At 42.3% G+C, this 14,973-nt stretch overlaps 4 protein-coding genes across 4 annotated transcripts; 1 reads left to right on the forward strand and 3 right to left on the reverse strand.

The window, feature by feature from the left end:
• Positions 1-1,046: 1,046 nt before the first annotated feature.
• On the reverse strand, positions 1,047-1,608 carry RB195_019755 (uncharacterized protein; the record flags this gene model as incomplete). The annotated part of the gene is made up of 2 exons (XM_013435475.2): positions 1,047-1,248; positions 1,505-1,608. 2 exons carry the CDS (start codon positions 1,606-1,608, stop codon positions 1,047-1,049), a joined length of 306 nt encoding a protein of 101 aa, XP_013290929.2.
• Positions 1,609-5,556: 3,948 nt separating this feature from the next.
• On the forward strand, positions 5,557-6,102 carry RB195_019756 (uncharacterized protein; the record flags this gene model as incomplete). The annotated part of the gene is made up of 1 exon (XM_064187762.1): positions 5,557-6,102. One exon carries the CDS (start codon positions 5,557-5,559, stop codon positions 6,100-6,102), a length of 546 nt encoding a protein of 181 aa, XP_064043643.1.
• Positions 6,103-10,691: 4,589 nt separating this feature from the next.
• Positions 10,692-11,137, reverse strand: RB195_019757 (uncharacterized protein; the record flags this gene model as incomplete). Its single annotated transcript, XM_064187763.1, has 2 exons — positions 10,692-10,950; positions 11,091-11,137. 2 exons carry the CDS (start codon positions 11,135-11,137, stop codon positions 10,692-10,694), a joined length of 306 nt encoding a protein of 101 aa, XP_064043644.1.
• A 2,173-nt stretch (positions 11,138-13,310) lies between these two features.
• Positions 13,311-13,607, reverse strand: RB195_019758 (uncharacterized protein; the record flags this gene model as incomplete). Its single annotated transcript, XM_064187764.1, has 1 exon — positions 13,311-13,607. One exon carries the CDS (start codon positions 13,605-13,607, stop codon positions 13,311-13,313), a length of 297 nt encoding a protein of 98 aa, XP_064043645.1.
• Positions 13,608-14,973: the final 1,366 nt, after the last annotated feature.

A 14,973-nucleotide genomic window follows, 5' to 3' on the forward strand; every position in this document is an offset into this window, starting at 1 on the left:
AAGTGCTCTATTAGATGGAGTTTCCCCGTTATATTCCTAACAGTGTGGTATGTATGCGAATCTAGGCATACGCACAGGTTCTGCAAACGGCTAAATAACCTATGCGCTGCTGACGCTATCTCTTTCGCTGGCAGACGCGGAGTATTCCAGGTCTCGCATACATAACATTTTGTCAGGTGTCTCGTAATAAAATTCGATTGAGATGCCATTTTGCTTGGTGTTTTCCAGGTCAGTTGGTCGGGTTGAACGTAATCGCGCTCGTACTTGTGATCTATACTTATAATCCTGATTCTCTGGAAGAACCCTTCAACCTTAATGTAGTGGTATGCTGCCTTTAACTAAAACTGGTTCTGTTCTGTACATGTAGTACCATCATTACTTTTTTATCGGTGCGTTTCCTAATACAATGTGGCTTCTTTTTCGGAGCTCAGTTAAAGGCAGCATACCATGAATCTGGCGTGATATGGACTTCTCATGGAAACTTCTCGCTTCTATACGGGGTCGTAGATTGAGGGGAACGGAACGTGTAATTAGAGGCGCGTTCTAACACACTTAGTAGGAAGTAAACCGTTCCTCATCCGGTTTTTTACAGCGACTACGGAGAGATGAGCGGAGCCACCTGGTTTTCCGCTATCTACGACCCTGTATAGATGCTTTCCATGGAAAATCTATACCATGTCCGATTCGTAGTGTGCTGCCTTTAACACAACAATAGGAATTTTATTATTTAACTACGGTTCATTTTCAGTGCAGTTTTTTGTTGAGTCCTAGCTATTTTACCAATGGAGGGTAAGAGTAGGAAAACGACGTTAAACAGTTAATGTTAAGTACACGACATTCACAGAAAATCAAACATAGATAACTCTCTCAACCTCTGATGAAAATAAAGGAGTGAACAACTTTTTTAGAGGCAAACATTGGTGTAAAAACAAAAACAAAACAAAACATCCATCCGATAAAATTTTATTTATCACTGCGTTTTGGACGCGATGTTGTAGTAATATTCTTAATTTTATTATATCACGATTTTTTTTGACGATCACAATTCACTTTCTGCCGAATCCTCCTCCTCCATAAGGGTAGAAACCTCCCCCATAGTTAGGATATCCTCCTCCGCAACCATTTATACAGCCTGGTGGTTGAATCGGTGGTTGGATCGGTGGTTGGATCGGTGGAACTACTGGTGGTTGGACCGGTGGATATGGACAATCACCGTAGCACTTTCTTCTGCGACCCTTACGCTTCACTCTAAAATATTATTCGTGTTACGATGTATTAAAAATGGCTCGCATATGTGTGTGATGGATCACTATGATCTAAAAAAAACTAATCTATCTAAAACTCGCAAAAAAAAACCTGCGAAATTCTTCTGCGGTTTACAAAGCACATGTCTAACATTGCACTTTCGCAGATTTTCAGTGTACATGGTCTAACACAAAGAAATGCAAATGCACAGTTTTACACTAAAGAAAAGACAAATAATATTTAAAAGTTTAACGCTTACTTTATTTTGATTTTGACAATCTCTGATGTTGGAGTGCATTCTGCTTGAAGAAGAACTGAAAAGAAGTAGAGAGCAATGAGCAGAAATATAACGATTAACTTCATCCTCAATTACTAAAGTTACAGTAAGCAATTTATACCAAGGGACACAAGAGGAGTTCGGCAAATTTGACAAGTGTTTTTACACAGTATTTTTTCGGAAAAAATAATTGATATAACATGTTTGTGAGTGTCCTCTCAAATTTCATGTAACTGGGTCTAGGCAGTCGAGAATTTGCCGAACAGAAACTTCAAGTACTTGTTATAAGTGAATCCTAGTATTCTTCCGATTGGAGCCGAACCTCTAGACTGGTATGATGTGCAGTTCGTTCGTCTTGTCTTTGATTTTTTATGAAACCATACGAACAACTGCTCACTGTGGCATGCTTTGTGGTAATCGAATTTTACCTGACGATAATCCAATTTTCTGTGTTTTTTTTTTCATAACACATGCTTCTGAAATTCGCAAGAACAATGGAGCGTATTTGGATAAAGGTTTTATAGAAAATTGGGCTAGCAGCACAATAACTTGTAAGTGTTGTTTTTCTGATTCTAAATATTCAAGTGAAATTCGGCAAAAAACCTTTTAAGAACAGCGGCGGCTGTATATTGTCGTCTCTTCGTCTTAATACATCACACTCCAGCGACTAAGTCTCCTGTTTCTTCTTTGTCGCACATGAAGTGAAATTGGAAACGTCATCAAAAAGTGGTATGACGCATTGATCCAGTCTATGATGTGTTTAATGAAGTCTGATCTGAGGCTTAGCAGTCCCCAATCTTATGTTGCATCCCTTGACGATTTGCTTGTTCTCTATTCTGAGAACGTTTACTTCGTTTGCTTAGATGCTCTGTGCTACTCCGATCGACCTGAATAATAGCAGCAACATGACAGTACTTTCAATTCAGTACCATTTTTTTATTCCTCTCAAAGCACTCTTTTCGAATTCATGTGTTCGTCTTGATTACTTGCGCGAACCATCGATTTCTTACAACAATACTACATTTTCGCGTGTAACATTGGGTTGAAAAATTATCTGTGGCTATTTTTCTTTCTCAATCTTAACCCTTTGATGACAGCGCAGGTCAACGTTGAGCTGCGGTTGCACGGTGTCCTAAAACGTGCCTGTCCCACTTGCCAGACACGCAAAAACGTGCACTGTCACCAATGGGTTAAAGATGAAATTAAAAATTGAAAAAGTTCAGGAAGTGTCACAACACATCAATTAGACAACGTTTTCCCTCTTAATAGCGTGGGAATGACTCTCTTGCGTCGAACTGCCATGCACATTGCTATGAGGACATATTTGGATATGACCCCATAGCATTATAGCAAAGCTTGTCGCAGAATGATTCTATGAAACCATACAGGTTAGCAGCGACCTGTGGCGAAAAGTGAGCTCGCCATGGCAACACCGCTAAGCAAAATGGAGAAGTTACTTACTACGTACTTGCTTCAGTATCCTGCACAGTGAACCCTGCCGTTTGAAGCAGTATGACGACCAAAGAGAGGTGATATGGTCATAGGTTGCTATGGTTTACTTTAACTATAGACCGAGAACCTAGGTCGAGTCGTGGAAACCCAGTATAGAAGCTTGAGACAGTCTCTCAGAGGGACCTTTGTTCTTATGAGGCCAAAGCAGTTTCTTCAAAAACTTACCGACATGCTCTCTTCAGAGACAGGAAACGCATTGAACTCAAGAAGATTGCTCTGCAGAGTCCTGTAGCAGAAAACTACAACGAGCTTATGCTGGACTTGAGGTGAAGCAGCGTAAGAAAAACTAGGATCGAATTTCTAAAGTCATCAGTGACTTTAATGGAACCTTGAGGCTTGGTCCGAATTCATTGCATTTTGAGCGACTGATGGTAAACACCAATTGCAGAAAAGTTTTGCAGAAGTATCTTTCAAATCACAGAGGGAGAAAATTTGCAAACAGCGCGGAGCAAAGAACTATAGAAATTTCGTGGGAACGAACGATTTGTAAATGTAAAATGTAAAATTCTACCTTTTTAAACGAAGACAATATTCTCTCTTTTTTAAATGTGAAGTGGATATGATTACCAAGTTGTAATCACTATATTAGTTTTACTCAAGTCCTTTCCCTCAACTCCGTATTAAACGCATCACCCCACGAGTCTGAGGTGGTGCAGATTTCAGGTGGAGTATTCGCATACAGGATGGGAGACTACAGAGAGAGGGGTGATTCCGTCCGTTTCTTCCTAATTGCCGTAAAAAACGGCCCGGAAGATACGGCTTCATTCGTTTTGGCGCACTATTTTGTACAAGGGGTTCGATTGGGGCGCGCCAGTCTTGTGCCGCGCCGCATCTTCCGGGCCGTTTTTTACGGCAATTAGCAAGAAATGGACGGAATCACCTCCCTCTCCCATCCCGTATACGAATACTCCACCTGAAATCTGCACCACCTCAGATTCGTGGGGTGATGCCTTTAAAGAGAAAAATCAATGCTTGAAAGTACTCTTCGCCATTGGTGTTTGTGTTTGAAAGGTGGAAACTTCGAGCACAAAGACAAATCACAGAAAAATTGACTAATTATAGAAGAATGAGGAAGAGATTTTTTCTTTATATTTCCATAACACTACTGTTCCACGGAAGTTTACCAATAGTATACTCTCCGCTGTTGTTCCGCGTATGTTTTCCACATTCTACCAACCACCACTTAATAGCGTTTTCGATGTCGTATAATGTTTTCTAGCATACTTCTTGATTTTCCACATTTCCCATGTTTGCCTCTTTAAATATTTCTTGGCATTTCCCTTGCAACTCTTCTTGTACACCGTGAATCCAATATTAGCTTCCAATAGTAGTTAGTCCAATAATAGTTTCCTCTGGTTACACAAACTATTAGACTCTTCGCAAAGCTTCTGCGTCGACTTCAGAGACGGACTTCTTGGTTCTGCTGCGCAGGACTGGTCTGCAACATCCTTATATCCCATCGTTTTGGCCAAAAGCGTTCGGTAAAGTGACTGTGAAGCGCGGAGGAGGGGATTTGGAGTCGTTTCCAGTAAACAAGCTCCACCTCCCAACTTCGGAACAACTCGGCGTTCTCTCACGTAATTCGTTGAGTAGAACCCTGATCCGCGTAAGAATCGACCACCGTAAATCCGATTTTGCAAGCCGCGAAGATCAAATATATCGTGCTCAGACTGACGATTCGATGCTGCTTATGCAATCAGCGACGCTTATGAAACTTGAGCAGAGCTGTTTTTATTAACTTGCGACATTTGTGGAATTGCTGTGATTGTCAACATGAATAAGCCGGGACTTTTTTCAACAATTGACGACCAAACTGATCGAACGAAACGAAAAGATGTGGCCTAACTCCACCCTCTAACATCACCTAGCTCCGAAAAAACGTCGAAGTATTCTCTATGGACCTAGAGGAAGTTCCACAGAGAAGATAGTACATTCAAAGAAAAACTCCTTTCTCGGCATCAAAAATGCAGACGTTTTCTCTGCAGCGTCCTCTTTACAAGTGAGTCAGCGTCCTTCTTTTTGTCCATAATCCAATATTAATCAACAGATGAAGGCGGATTTCCTTTCTTCATTCTTCGCCCGTCAGACATCAATCTTCGTTTGAGTTTTTTCCTCGATTTTTTCCTCTAACCTTAACTTTGAGATAACTGGAACTAGAGGGTGAACAGAATCAAATCTTACGTTCCACACGGCTTTAAATTTTTGGATATCTGACAAGGGGACTCTCCTTGTCAGAATATAGTAATTTAAGAGTTGTTATCTTCCAATTCTCAACAACGGCTTGCCGCTTCATTGTGGCATGGAGGTGACTCTGGGCATCGAACTGCGATGCACAGCGGAGATTCGTTCTGCGGCAGGATCTCCAAAGCTGAGGAGTTCGACACATCCGAATTCTCGGAATTGGAAGCCTAGCTAACGGTAAACCACTGCTAAGATTCACCACCGTCTTAGCAAAAAGTCGCAAAAGGGCTTCCTGATCCATATAGTTTGAGCGACGACCTGTGGTGAAAGTTGAACGCGCCATGGTGGGGCTGCTTAGTTTGCCACACCACACCAGCATATTCACTGCCTTAGTTCTGGAAGAGAGCAAGAGCAGAAGGAGCGAAGTACGACAAATGAATGACGGTTCACTCGTCATTCGTGGGGAAATGGCTCTGCCGCGAAATGTAGGCAGTGGTGGTTCTGTTGTGCACCCATCAGTCGTGCATCTTGTCGATTCTCACGATCCTGTCCCCTGTCTGACCATTCTTCGCCTCCGCCCTCTGCGCCAAAAACCCATCAGTATCATCAACTGCTACTCACCAACATCAGCAGTTGATGAATCCGAATTGGACGCGTTTTACGAGGAGCTGGAGGAAGTGATCCAACAAGAAGTCCGTCTACAAATCGTTGTCGGTGATTTCAACGCAGAACTAGGAAGCTCGCCAGTACAGAAACAAAGGATCGGAAGATTCGATTTAGGGGAGCGGAATGAAAACGGCGATCCTTTCACCGGACTGTTATCTGTCGCTTACCTCTTTTATGGAAATTCTCTTTTCATAAAGAAAGGTCATCGTCGGCGGACATGAGAATCACCCAATGGCACGACTCGAGCGGAAACCGATCACACACTCAGAAGGTGGGTCTACTTGACCTCGCGACAGCACCAGCCTTTCCTAGTGGTTCTGATCACCGTCTCCTTCTTACAAAAATACGTCTTGCCACACGAAAATAACATCTGTTAAAATAAGATAACAACGACAATAACATCTGTGCAAAGAAGAGGGAAAGAAGTCGTATACGACGATTGCATACTCGTGGACTCATTCTCCCAAAGTGACTGGCACATCGAGAAGGAATACGTGCACCACGACCTTCTGCTCAGAGGAGTGCGAAACAGTGCTGAACATGCTCCGAAGCCGCGCACGACAAACTTGGATCGAATTTCGAAGACCACCAAGGAATTGTTGGAAAGAAAGACTCTGATGTTTGATCCGAATGCGTCGCACATTGAGCGGTTAGTAGCAACACCAGCTGCGGAAAGACGGTGCAGGAGGATCTTTTGAAATACATGCAGAAGAAGATTCTGGAAGCACCACAGAGAAGAACGAGTCCAAAAAAATGCCGCAGGGATTTCCGCGATTATAATATTCTGCTATCACCCTTGCTGAGCGAAGATGGAACTCGCACCCCTTCTCTTCGTTAGATGAAAATCATCACTGAGATGTTCTACCCGGCCCTTTTCCGTTCATCAACTCCTGTGTCAAGCCCGATCATACCCACTGGTGAAGCTCCACTACCAATTTTTCCTTCGGAAATACGAGTCGCTATCAAGAGCATGAAACCTGGCGCAGCCCCAGACCTGATTTTATATCAGCAGACCTTTTTCGGGCTGGTGGCCATCCATTTCATGTAATTTTAGCAGCGCATATGATATCCCACCTTCAGAAAAAAGGATCCCAGACCAGTGAAAGACCTTGCAAACCGTTTTTATCCATAAGAAAGGTGACCGAGACTACTACACTACTATATCCTCAAAGATGTTCACGGGCGCGTTGCAGTAAACAATAAAATCACTTTCTTGAGAAGAAAGGGGGGTACGTGTTTATGGAAGATTCCTCTCCAACCTTCATTTTGTGGACGATATCTTTCTCTTTTCGAGAAGTACCAGTGGAACAGAAACGGTGCTTAAGGAATTGAAGCAGAGCATGGGACTGTGAAGAAACAGGAATAAGACACAGTTAATGAAGAACGCCCATTGCGAGGACGAAGAGGTGCAACTTGAAGGCCCCAAAATCGTGGAAAGTCGGATGTTCTACTAATATGGAAAACGACTTGAAGGAAGACCTGAATAGAAGGATGAGAGCAACGTGGCCAAAATTCGCACCCATCACGGAAGTTACGTACCAAGACCTCCGTGCCCATTTGTTTGATTGGACAGTTTTTCCAGCGCTCCGTTGCACAGCGGAAACACGTGCACTACACCTAGCCAGCCTTCGCAGCTCCGACTTGCGATGAATGACCCGTCTTCGCGACCCAGCGAAATATATCAAAAGCAAAACATTAATGGGTCGGCCACATTATGAGAAGAATCGACGTTAGATGGACCAAAAGAACGCTTAAGTGGAGTCCAAGTGATTCTAAACGCCCTCGATGAAGACCACCGACTGAATGAGGTAATGTATTTGCTGCATGCTTGGACCAGCTGAGAGATCAGCTGAATACTGTGGAAGGACCTCAACGTCACTCACGAATACTGAGAACATCTTGGATGGCGCGGAAACCAAACGAGCTGGAGAGATGCGGAAGCCCGCACGCCCGATGAAGAAGCACGCCATCTGAGTATCTGAGTGAGTAGGTATATTTCACTAGCTCTGCTCTTCTGGCCTTACAGGGGTTGTCCGTCGCCATGTAGGTGCTGGCATCGACAAAACTTCGACTTCCTCTTAAATGTGAAAGCAGTAATATGATTTCGCTGCTCACAAAGATCTACACAACGATTAATTTTGTCCGACCTCTGCTTCGACAAGCCACGGTGACATGATACCATTTTCCAGATGCATCACATTATTGTTCGAGACCCACATTTGCGTTTGCATCAATTCCGACTATAACCGCTTACTGACAGGGTATTTTGGACATCAGAGTATTGAATTTATCGTAAGAAGACGTCAATGCGACAGTCTTCAGTGGTCTCCTTAGCGGTTACCATACAGAGTTAGTGTCGTCGTAAAAAGGTGCTTTTTGACGAATTTTGGCCCAACTCATCCACCAGGAAACTCTAGTCGTTCCTGTGTGTAGCCAAAAATTCCATGTTTTCTCTAAACAATTGTTTTATGGGAGTATAGGGTCTGGGACAGCACCTTTTTGCAATGTTTAGGGAACCTGCGGCATACAACAGTACGGGTTATATAGCTCGGCGGCTAGCAAGGGGAACGAATACTCAGAGGCCTGATTGTGTTTAGTAAAAGCAGGACCACTATATCCAGGTAAAAGTCACACTTGTATAGGCGCTCCCAAAAACAGGTCAATATCAATAACGTCGATAATTGCAGACATTTTTCACGATATCCGCAATATCAAAAATCGTTGCAGTCATCGTCGCATTCTGCAAACCCTAAGTGGTAGATTTTCAGCGAAAGCGGAGCAGGATCAGGCCGCTTGCGCAACGGTCAGTGTTTCATGTCGTTTTGACCCAACTATAACTCGAAGTTTCCGCTGTGCAGTGCCTGGTCTATGGATGTGAGCGCTGCGCTTGTTAACTGTGCAGTGATCCGGTCCAATTACCGAACTTTGGGCTTCCATTGATCTTTGTGTGAAAATCGCGTCGGATGGATAAACGGGAAGACGAACAATTTTACTCTTTATGTTATACATCATGTAATGCAGGAAACTGCGCATTGTATGTAAACCGTTGAGGGTGGTTGAACAGCGCCACGCATACGCTCCTCGACACCCCCTAATCACATTGGGTCCCATTCGACTGTGATTTTGGTGTCCGATTCTAGTTCATTGTGCACTTGTACATGGTCGCGGATGTTTGACACATGCGCATGTCCGGCAACTACTCTTTCGAGAAACAAATTCGATGAACGGCACTTTCTTTCTTCACCTTTCTTAGCACAAACGAATCTGTGACCATGCGCGCGTGTAAGAGTGATTTAGATGCACTTCTGTGTGAATTCGGACATCATTGTTGCCATCGCTTCAAATGTGCTGACTCCACGGGCGGAATCGAACCGACAATCTTCTGATTGAAAGTAAGACGCTCTATCCATAGAGCCACGCGGCCTACGTTTTATAATGGTGAGACTTTCCACTGGCTCCTCCTCAATATTTGCAACAATCAATCACAAACCAAATATTGTGTATCTTTAAATTCATAACTTTTTAAGACCGTCCTCATAATTTTCCGGACATGTTTCGTTGAGTAATATTTTTTCTTCTTTTTCCTTCTCCTACTTCTGCACAATTATTCTCGCATCCTTCCAATTTAAAAATTCCCGGCTACGTAACCATTCTTCCATGAGTTCCATCACCGTACAATTTACTCACGCTTTAGCGCGCATCTCCAGACAAATTGGTTTCCTAAAAATGATAAATTATTCAGCGGGATAGAATTGGGCAAATGACCTTGCTCATCGAGCACTATAAAAGCCTTGTTTTCTTTGTTTTCCAGCGTTTTTTGTTAATACAGAAATTTAAAAAAATCTATTAAGTAGAAAACATTGTAGGTGATTTGACCATAAAACTACTAGTTTTTTTTTACATTCATAGTTCACGTTTTCGATATCAAACAGACCAACATTTGGTACTCGTTTCTTAAAATATTGATTGACTCTGATTTTTAAGTTTCGGATATAATACCGGTCGCCATCAGAAGGAAAAAATATCTTAGACCACAGTTTGCAGTTTTTTTTGATTTAAGTGGACTGGAAAGCATTATACTACAGTTGATAAAGTAAAATGAAGTCAAATTTGTGAAATCAGACTTCAAAAGGAAGACTAACTGAATGAAGCTTGAGTTGAATCGAAAAATCGCATGCGGCAAGTAAGATTAACAGATAACTCTGAAGTCCGTCAATCGAACTCAGTAAATCGGTAACCCTAAATCAAAGATTAACTGCCAACTCTAAGGTTACTTATTAGCAACCAGTTGATAAAATGCGCACTGCCTGCTAATCATAGGATTTTTGTGACCAGTGTCGCAATTGGGTATTTAGGCGTGTAACTTTCCACAGGTGTCCTTCTCAATGTGCAAGCACAATAACAGTCGAAAACCATTGCTCATGTTTCCACACTCCTAAATAAGGCGCATGTACAAGAATTTACAGATAGGATGATAACGACTAATCGGAACTAGGTACTCTCTTGTAAAACGAATCAGATCAGATATGATACAATTTTGACCCGTATTTCTCTTTCTGAAATCAGTTTTTCCCTTAACACTGACGTATGTTAGAACCTGAACCCAGCGGACCACCTTTTCTAAGAAATCGCCACAATACTTACTAACTATATACGACAAACTCGGTGAAGGCTGATAACTGTATAGTATTTTGTATCTAGAAGTCAGTCTAGCCAAGGTTATTGAGGTTGGAACACACTGAACATTTTAGAAATCTTTAAGCGATAGATTGCTGTTATAAAGTATAATGTTATAAATAAAGGTGCCACTTCATCCAAATGGAGGTCTTCCTCCGATTGGTGGTCGTCCTCCGATTGGTGGTCGTCCTCCGACTGGTGGTCGTCCTCCGACTGGTGGTCGTCCTCCGACTGGTGGTCGTCCTCCGACTGGTGGTCGTCCTCCGACTGGTGGTCGTCCTCCGACTGGTGGTCGTCCTCCGACTGGTGGTCGTCCTCCGACTGGTGGTCGTCCTCCGACTGGTGGTCGTCCTCCGATTGGAGGTCGCCATTGACGTTTAATTCGTTGAAATCTTAACGCCGAAACGTTAACTGTCAATAAATATCAGTATCAATCTTACAGCTACAGCTCTAACAGATCAATAAAAAGAAACCTTAACGCTTTAAAAAAAATACTGAGAGTAGCTTTGGAGATGAGTATTATTGTACTTACGTTCTATCGCTACTGCTGAAATCATCCGCCAACGTGCACTGGATCATCGGCAGCAGGACACACAACAAGAAAATGGTCAGGACAATAGGTTTCATTTTTGTTTTCCCGATCTATCTCAGTGCTTTTATACCAAGACCCTGTCTTTGAACTTTACAGCAGAAAATTGCAACTCGGGGAAAAACTTCTCTTCAGCCGACGCGATTGATAACAGTAGAACTTGCATGACGTCAAGGAGAGTTCTTCTGTAGAAAAAAAAGTAGTAAAAACAATTTCTTTTTGCTTTTGTAGAAAATTGAAACATCGTTTTTTGCGAACGCTAAAATCATAAGGAAACAGTGGTCAGTCAAAAGTACAAAAGTGCAACTCGTATGTGAAATTTTCGGGAAACCTGCAATCGTGAACTACACGCCGTGTATGTGTAGTTTCTTCCCTGTTGTGTACACATTTCATGATCGCTGGAAAGAGATCTTTCTAGATTTCATCTTAAAATGTATTTTGAGATATGGCAGTAATTATTTTCTTTTGACGTCTTAAAGATGTACCATTTTCCTCCTCCTTCTGCTTCTTGAGCAATATACATAATGATGTTGTCGATAATGTGTGGTTATCGGAAGCATAAATGCTCTGCAAAATGGTTTACTGAGAATCCTTCCTACATTAGGTACATAACTTTCTTCTTATATGTTTTCATCGAAGTTCTGACATCACCTATCAACATGGTTCACTGAAAACCACCCTGTAATTTTCTTCTGAATTCTGGATTCAGTTTTGCACATCTCATGTAAACTATTCTTTAAAGAGAAACATGGCATCAATAAGTTGCTAAGAAGGAGTAAGAAAATGAGTGAGCTGTTCGCGTGAAAGAAATTTACGACGCTGACGCGTCTGTCGGAAACAATTTCGTGACTCAATGAAAGGCTTCTTCCACCAAACTAAGGGAAAAGCTTGGCTGAATCCTCCATCTGTAGCAGTAAAACTGACTAACATTGTTGCTTCTTCACATCTTTCAGTCTGGTGAGTGACAAATAGAACTCTTCTCGCTGACTTCTGTCAATGTAACAGATTAGAACGTCAGAAAAGTTTAGTTATGAGAATACGATCTACTGTAGCAGATAATAATCATATGCAGAAGGTGTAGGTATACTTCACCGTACTTTCCGTTACCAATGCATTTCTTAGTGAACTGCTATATAAAAATGGTCCGGAGAGAACGGCGTATCACGATCGCCTATTCCGCACATAAGAATGGAATTTGGCGTCGTACATTATACATGGCCCCTTTGAACATCTTTGCACAAAACCCAACTTGCAAATCTGTACATTTCCACGGCTGCACAGGTCAGAGGTTGGCTAGAGAGATCTTTCTCTTCGCTTCTTTGGATTCGTCCCACACAATTTGTCTTCGGTCCGACCGTTAGTCGATACAGGTTGTGATGAAAATGTTGTCATTTCGTTCATCTTCAAATTTTTCGCTACGTATTCACTAAATTCAACAAAAAATGTTGTTGATATGTTCGTCATCAAACCTTTTATAGCGTACTCACTAAATTCTGGAAATTCATTCGTCACGATCTTAGTCTTCATCCGCGTCATCGTACATTACACAAAACACAACTGGACTTTTAGCAGTGTCCTTCATCGAAAGCAGTTTGCAGCACTCCAACCCAAAAAAAAAACTTTCGCTAACTACCCAGAGTTGAGCGGACTGCTGAGCGAAATCCACTTAACATTTCCTCACTACGCTTCAACGTGTCACACGAAAGAATTGAGGTCCGCTGCGATGAGCTTGTGAAGCCTTGACGAGAAAAACCACCTGACATCTTGTCAGAACTTACTCAATTACAAAACATAGATTACTATTCCCGGTGTCTCAATCTTCCTCAGGTTTTTAGGGATAGATGAGAGTTGGTAGAAGGACATCCGCTCTTCTTTAAATCTTCTCGACACTCACGCTGGATTATCTTCTCATCATCGGTTGACATAATACCCCAAATGTCCAACTTAACCAAAATCCAGCGACAGAGTCCTGTAAACAGCTGCTCAAATAACCCCAATGTGAGTATTACTGCATCGTTGGCGTACCTGGAAACGACGAATGAATGGGCCGGTCATGCAAAAAGAGCGAAATAAGGTACATTCGGCTAGTGTTCGAACCGCAACATTTGCTTTTCTATTCATGTGGTTAGTTGGGCGCTTTCGTCGAACTCCATCGGCGCGAAGTTAGGTGAGGAGGGTTAACTGCGCAAGCTTCAAATACTGCTGCCACACACCGATCCCTCTCCTGACAATGAACTGCTGGTCAATCGTCGATAAACCAGGCCAAAGGTCGGCTTGTTTATCACGAGTGACTTCTTCGCAATATTTGACAAGCCGATACAGGGTAATTCGGTCCAAAATATAGCACATTACACGCAGCAGTGATATTTCTCGGTAAGTCTTTGGTTCTGTGCCGGGTAGCTTCTTGTGGAGGGGAATTGTGGTAGCCTCCGTGAGTGAGGTATCTTTTCGTCTATCCATATTGAACGGATGATCTTTGTCATCTGAGAATCATAATATTTCGGAACTCCGAAGTGTCAAACGATCGAATGTTAAAACGATTCGGCCATTAGGTGGATAGAAAAAGTGTTGTGGTTTGTGTAGCACCCAGTATTTGTATTCTGATCAAACTTAAATTGGTGGCTGCGCTGAAATCAAGCGCAGGCGTTCATTCATCATGGCGAAAATACCTGAAATCAGAACGATAGTTTGGGAACTTAGTGCGAAAAATTCACTACTCTAATCGACCCGATTTGAGCACTTTTGGATATCCAAAGTGTTGTTGACGGTATACGTAGTACCTAGCTACAACTCCCAAAATCCCTATTTTGATCAAAATAAAAACAAGTGGTGATATCGGAGGCAGGTGCAAGTCGTTATTAGTAATGAAGCACAAGTAGCGAAATGTTTACTGCTTCTTTCTCTGTTAGGACCATGTTGAGACCTGATTCTCAGCTCAAATATCTTAAGATCCCTACATTTTTGCCACAGAGTTTCTTCCTAATGCAGAAAGAAATGGGCTTAATACTGATTGAGCTGCTCGTCTCAACAAAGGCTGCTGGTCCAACTTTGGATCCCGAATCTCATTTCTCGCTTGCTGTTGTTACCTCTATTCAGTAAAGCCACGATAGTGGGGAGTAGTAATCCGTTGAATTTTGACCGTCTCTCGGAGTCCGGATAACATTGGCATGGTCACATCATGTTTACCGGCTTACGTTCTGTCGCGATAAAGAAGAATTCGCCTGTCTATTTGCTCGAACACCCTAACCTCAAGATCACAATTTTGGTTTAAAACTGGCTTGATCAAGTTGCTGACATGGAATACTTTCTCTTTGACGCGACGCACGTTTAACACTGTTTTCGTTGCGATCGGAGCGGAAAAAGTGGCAGAGTTACACTACTGAGAGCTCAGTTATTCCCTTCACATGCGATCTTCCAAGAATCCTCTACCACGCATGCGCCCCTAGACCATCTCCTAGTCATATTTGGTCTCACTCGACTGCGATTTCAGTGGATTGCAGATTCACATACACACACATACACCTGCACATGACCCCTAATTCTTGACACCTTCGCATGTCCGGCAACCACTGCATCGAGAAATAATTCGATGAAGGAACGTTGATAAACGATACTTTCTTTCTTCTCTTTTCTTAGAACAGGCGAATCCGTGACCATGTACATGACTACTTTAGAATTTAATTTGTAACTTAGATGCACTTCTGTGTGGATTCAAACATATTTTTCGCAATTAATCACAAACTGTAAATTGTGTACATTTGAGTTTATCACTTTTTTCGAACTCGTGCTCATAATTTTCAAACTTGTGTTCTATTCTTATTTTGGG

Source organism: Necator americanus, chromosome II, assembly GCF_031761385.1.
Source record: "Necator americanus strain Aroian chromosome II, whole genome shotgun sequence".
NCBI lineage: Eukaryota > Metazoa > Nematoda > Chromadorea > Rhabditida > Ancylostomatidae > Necator > Necator americanus.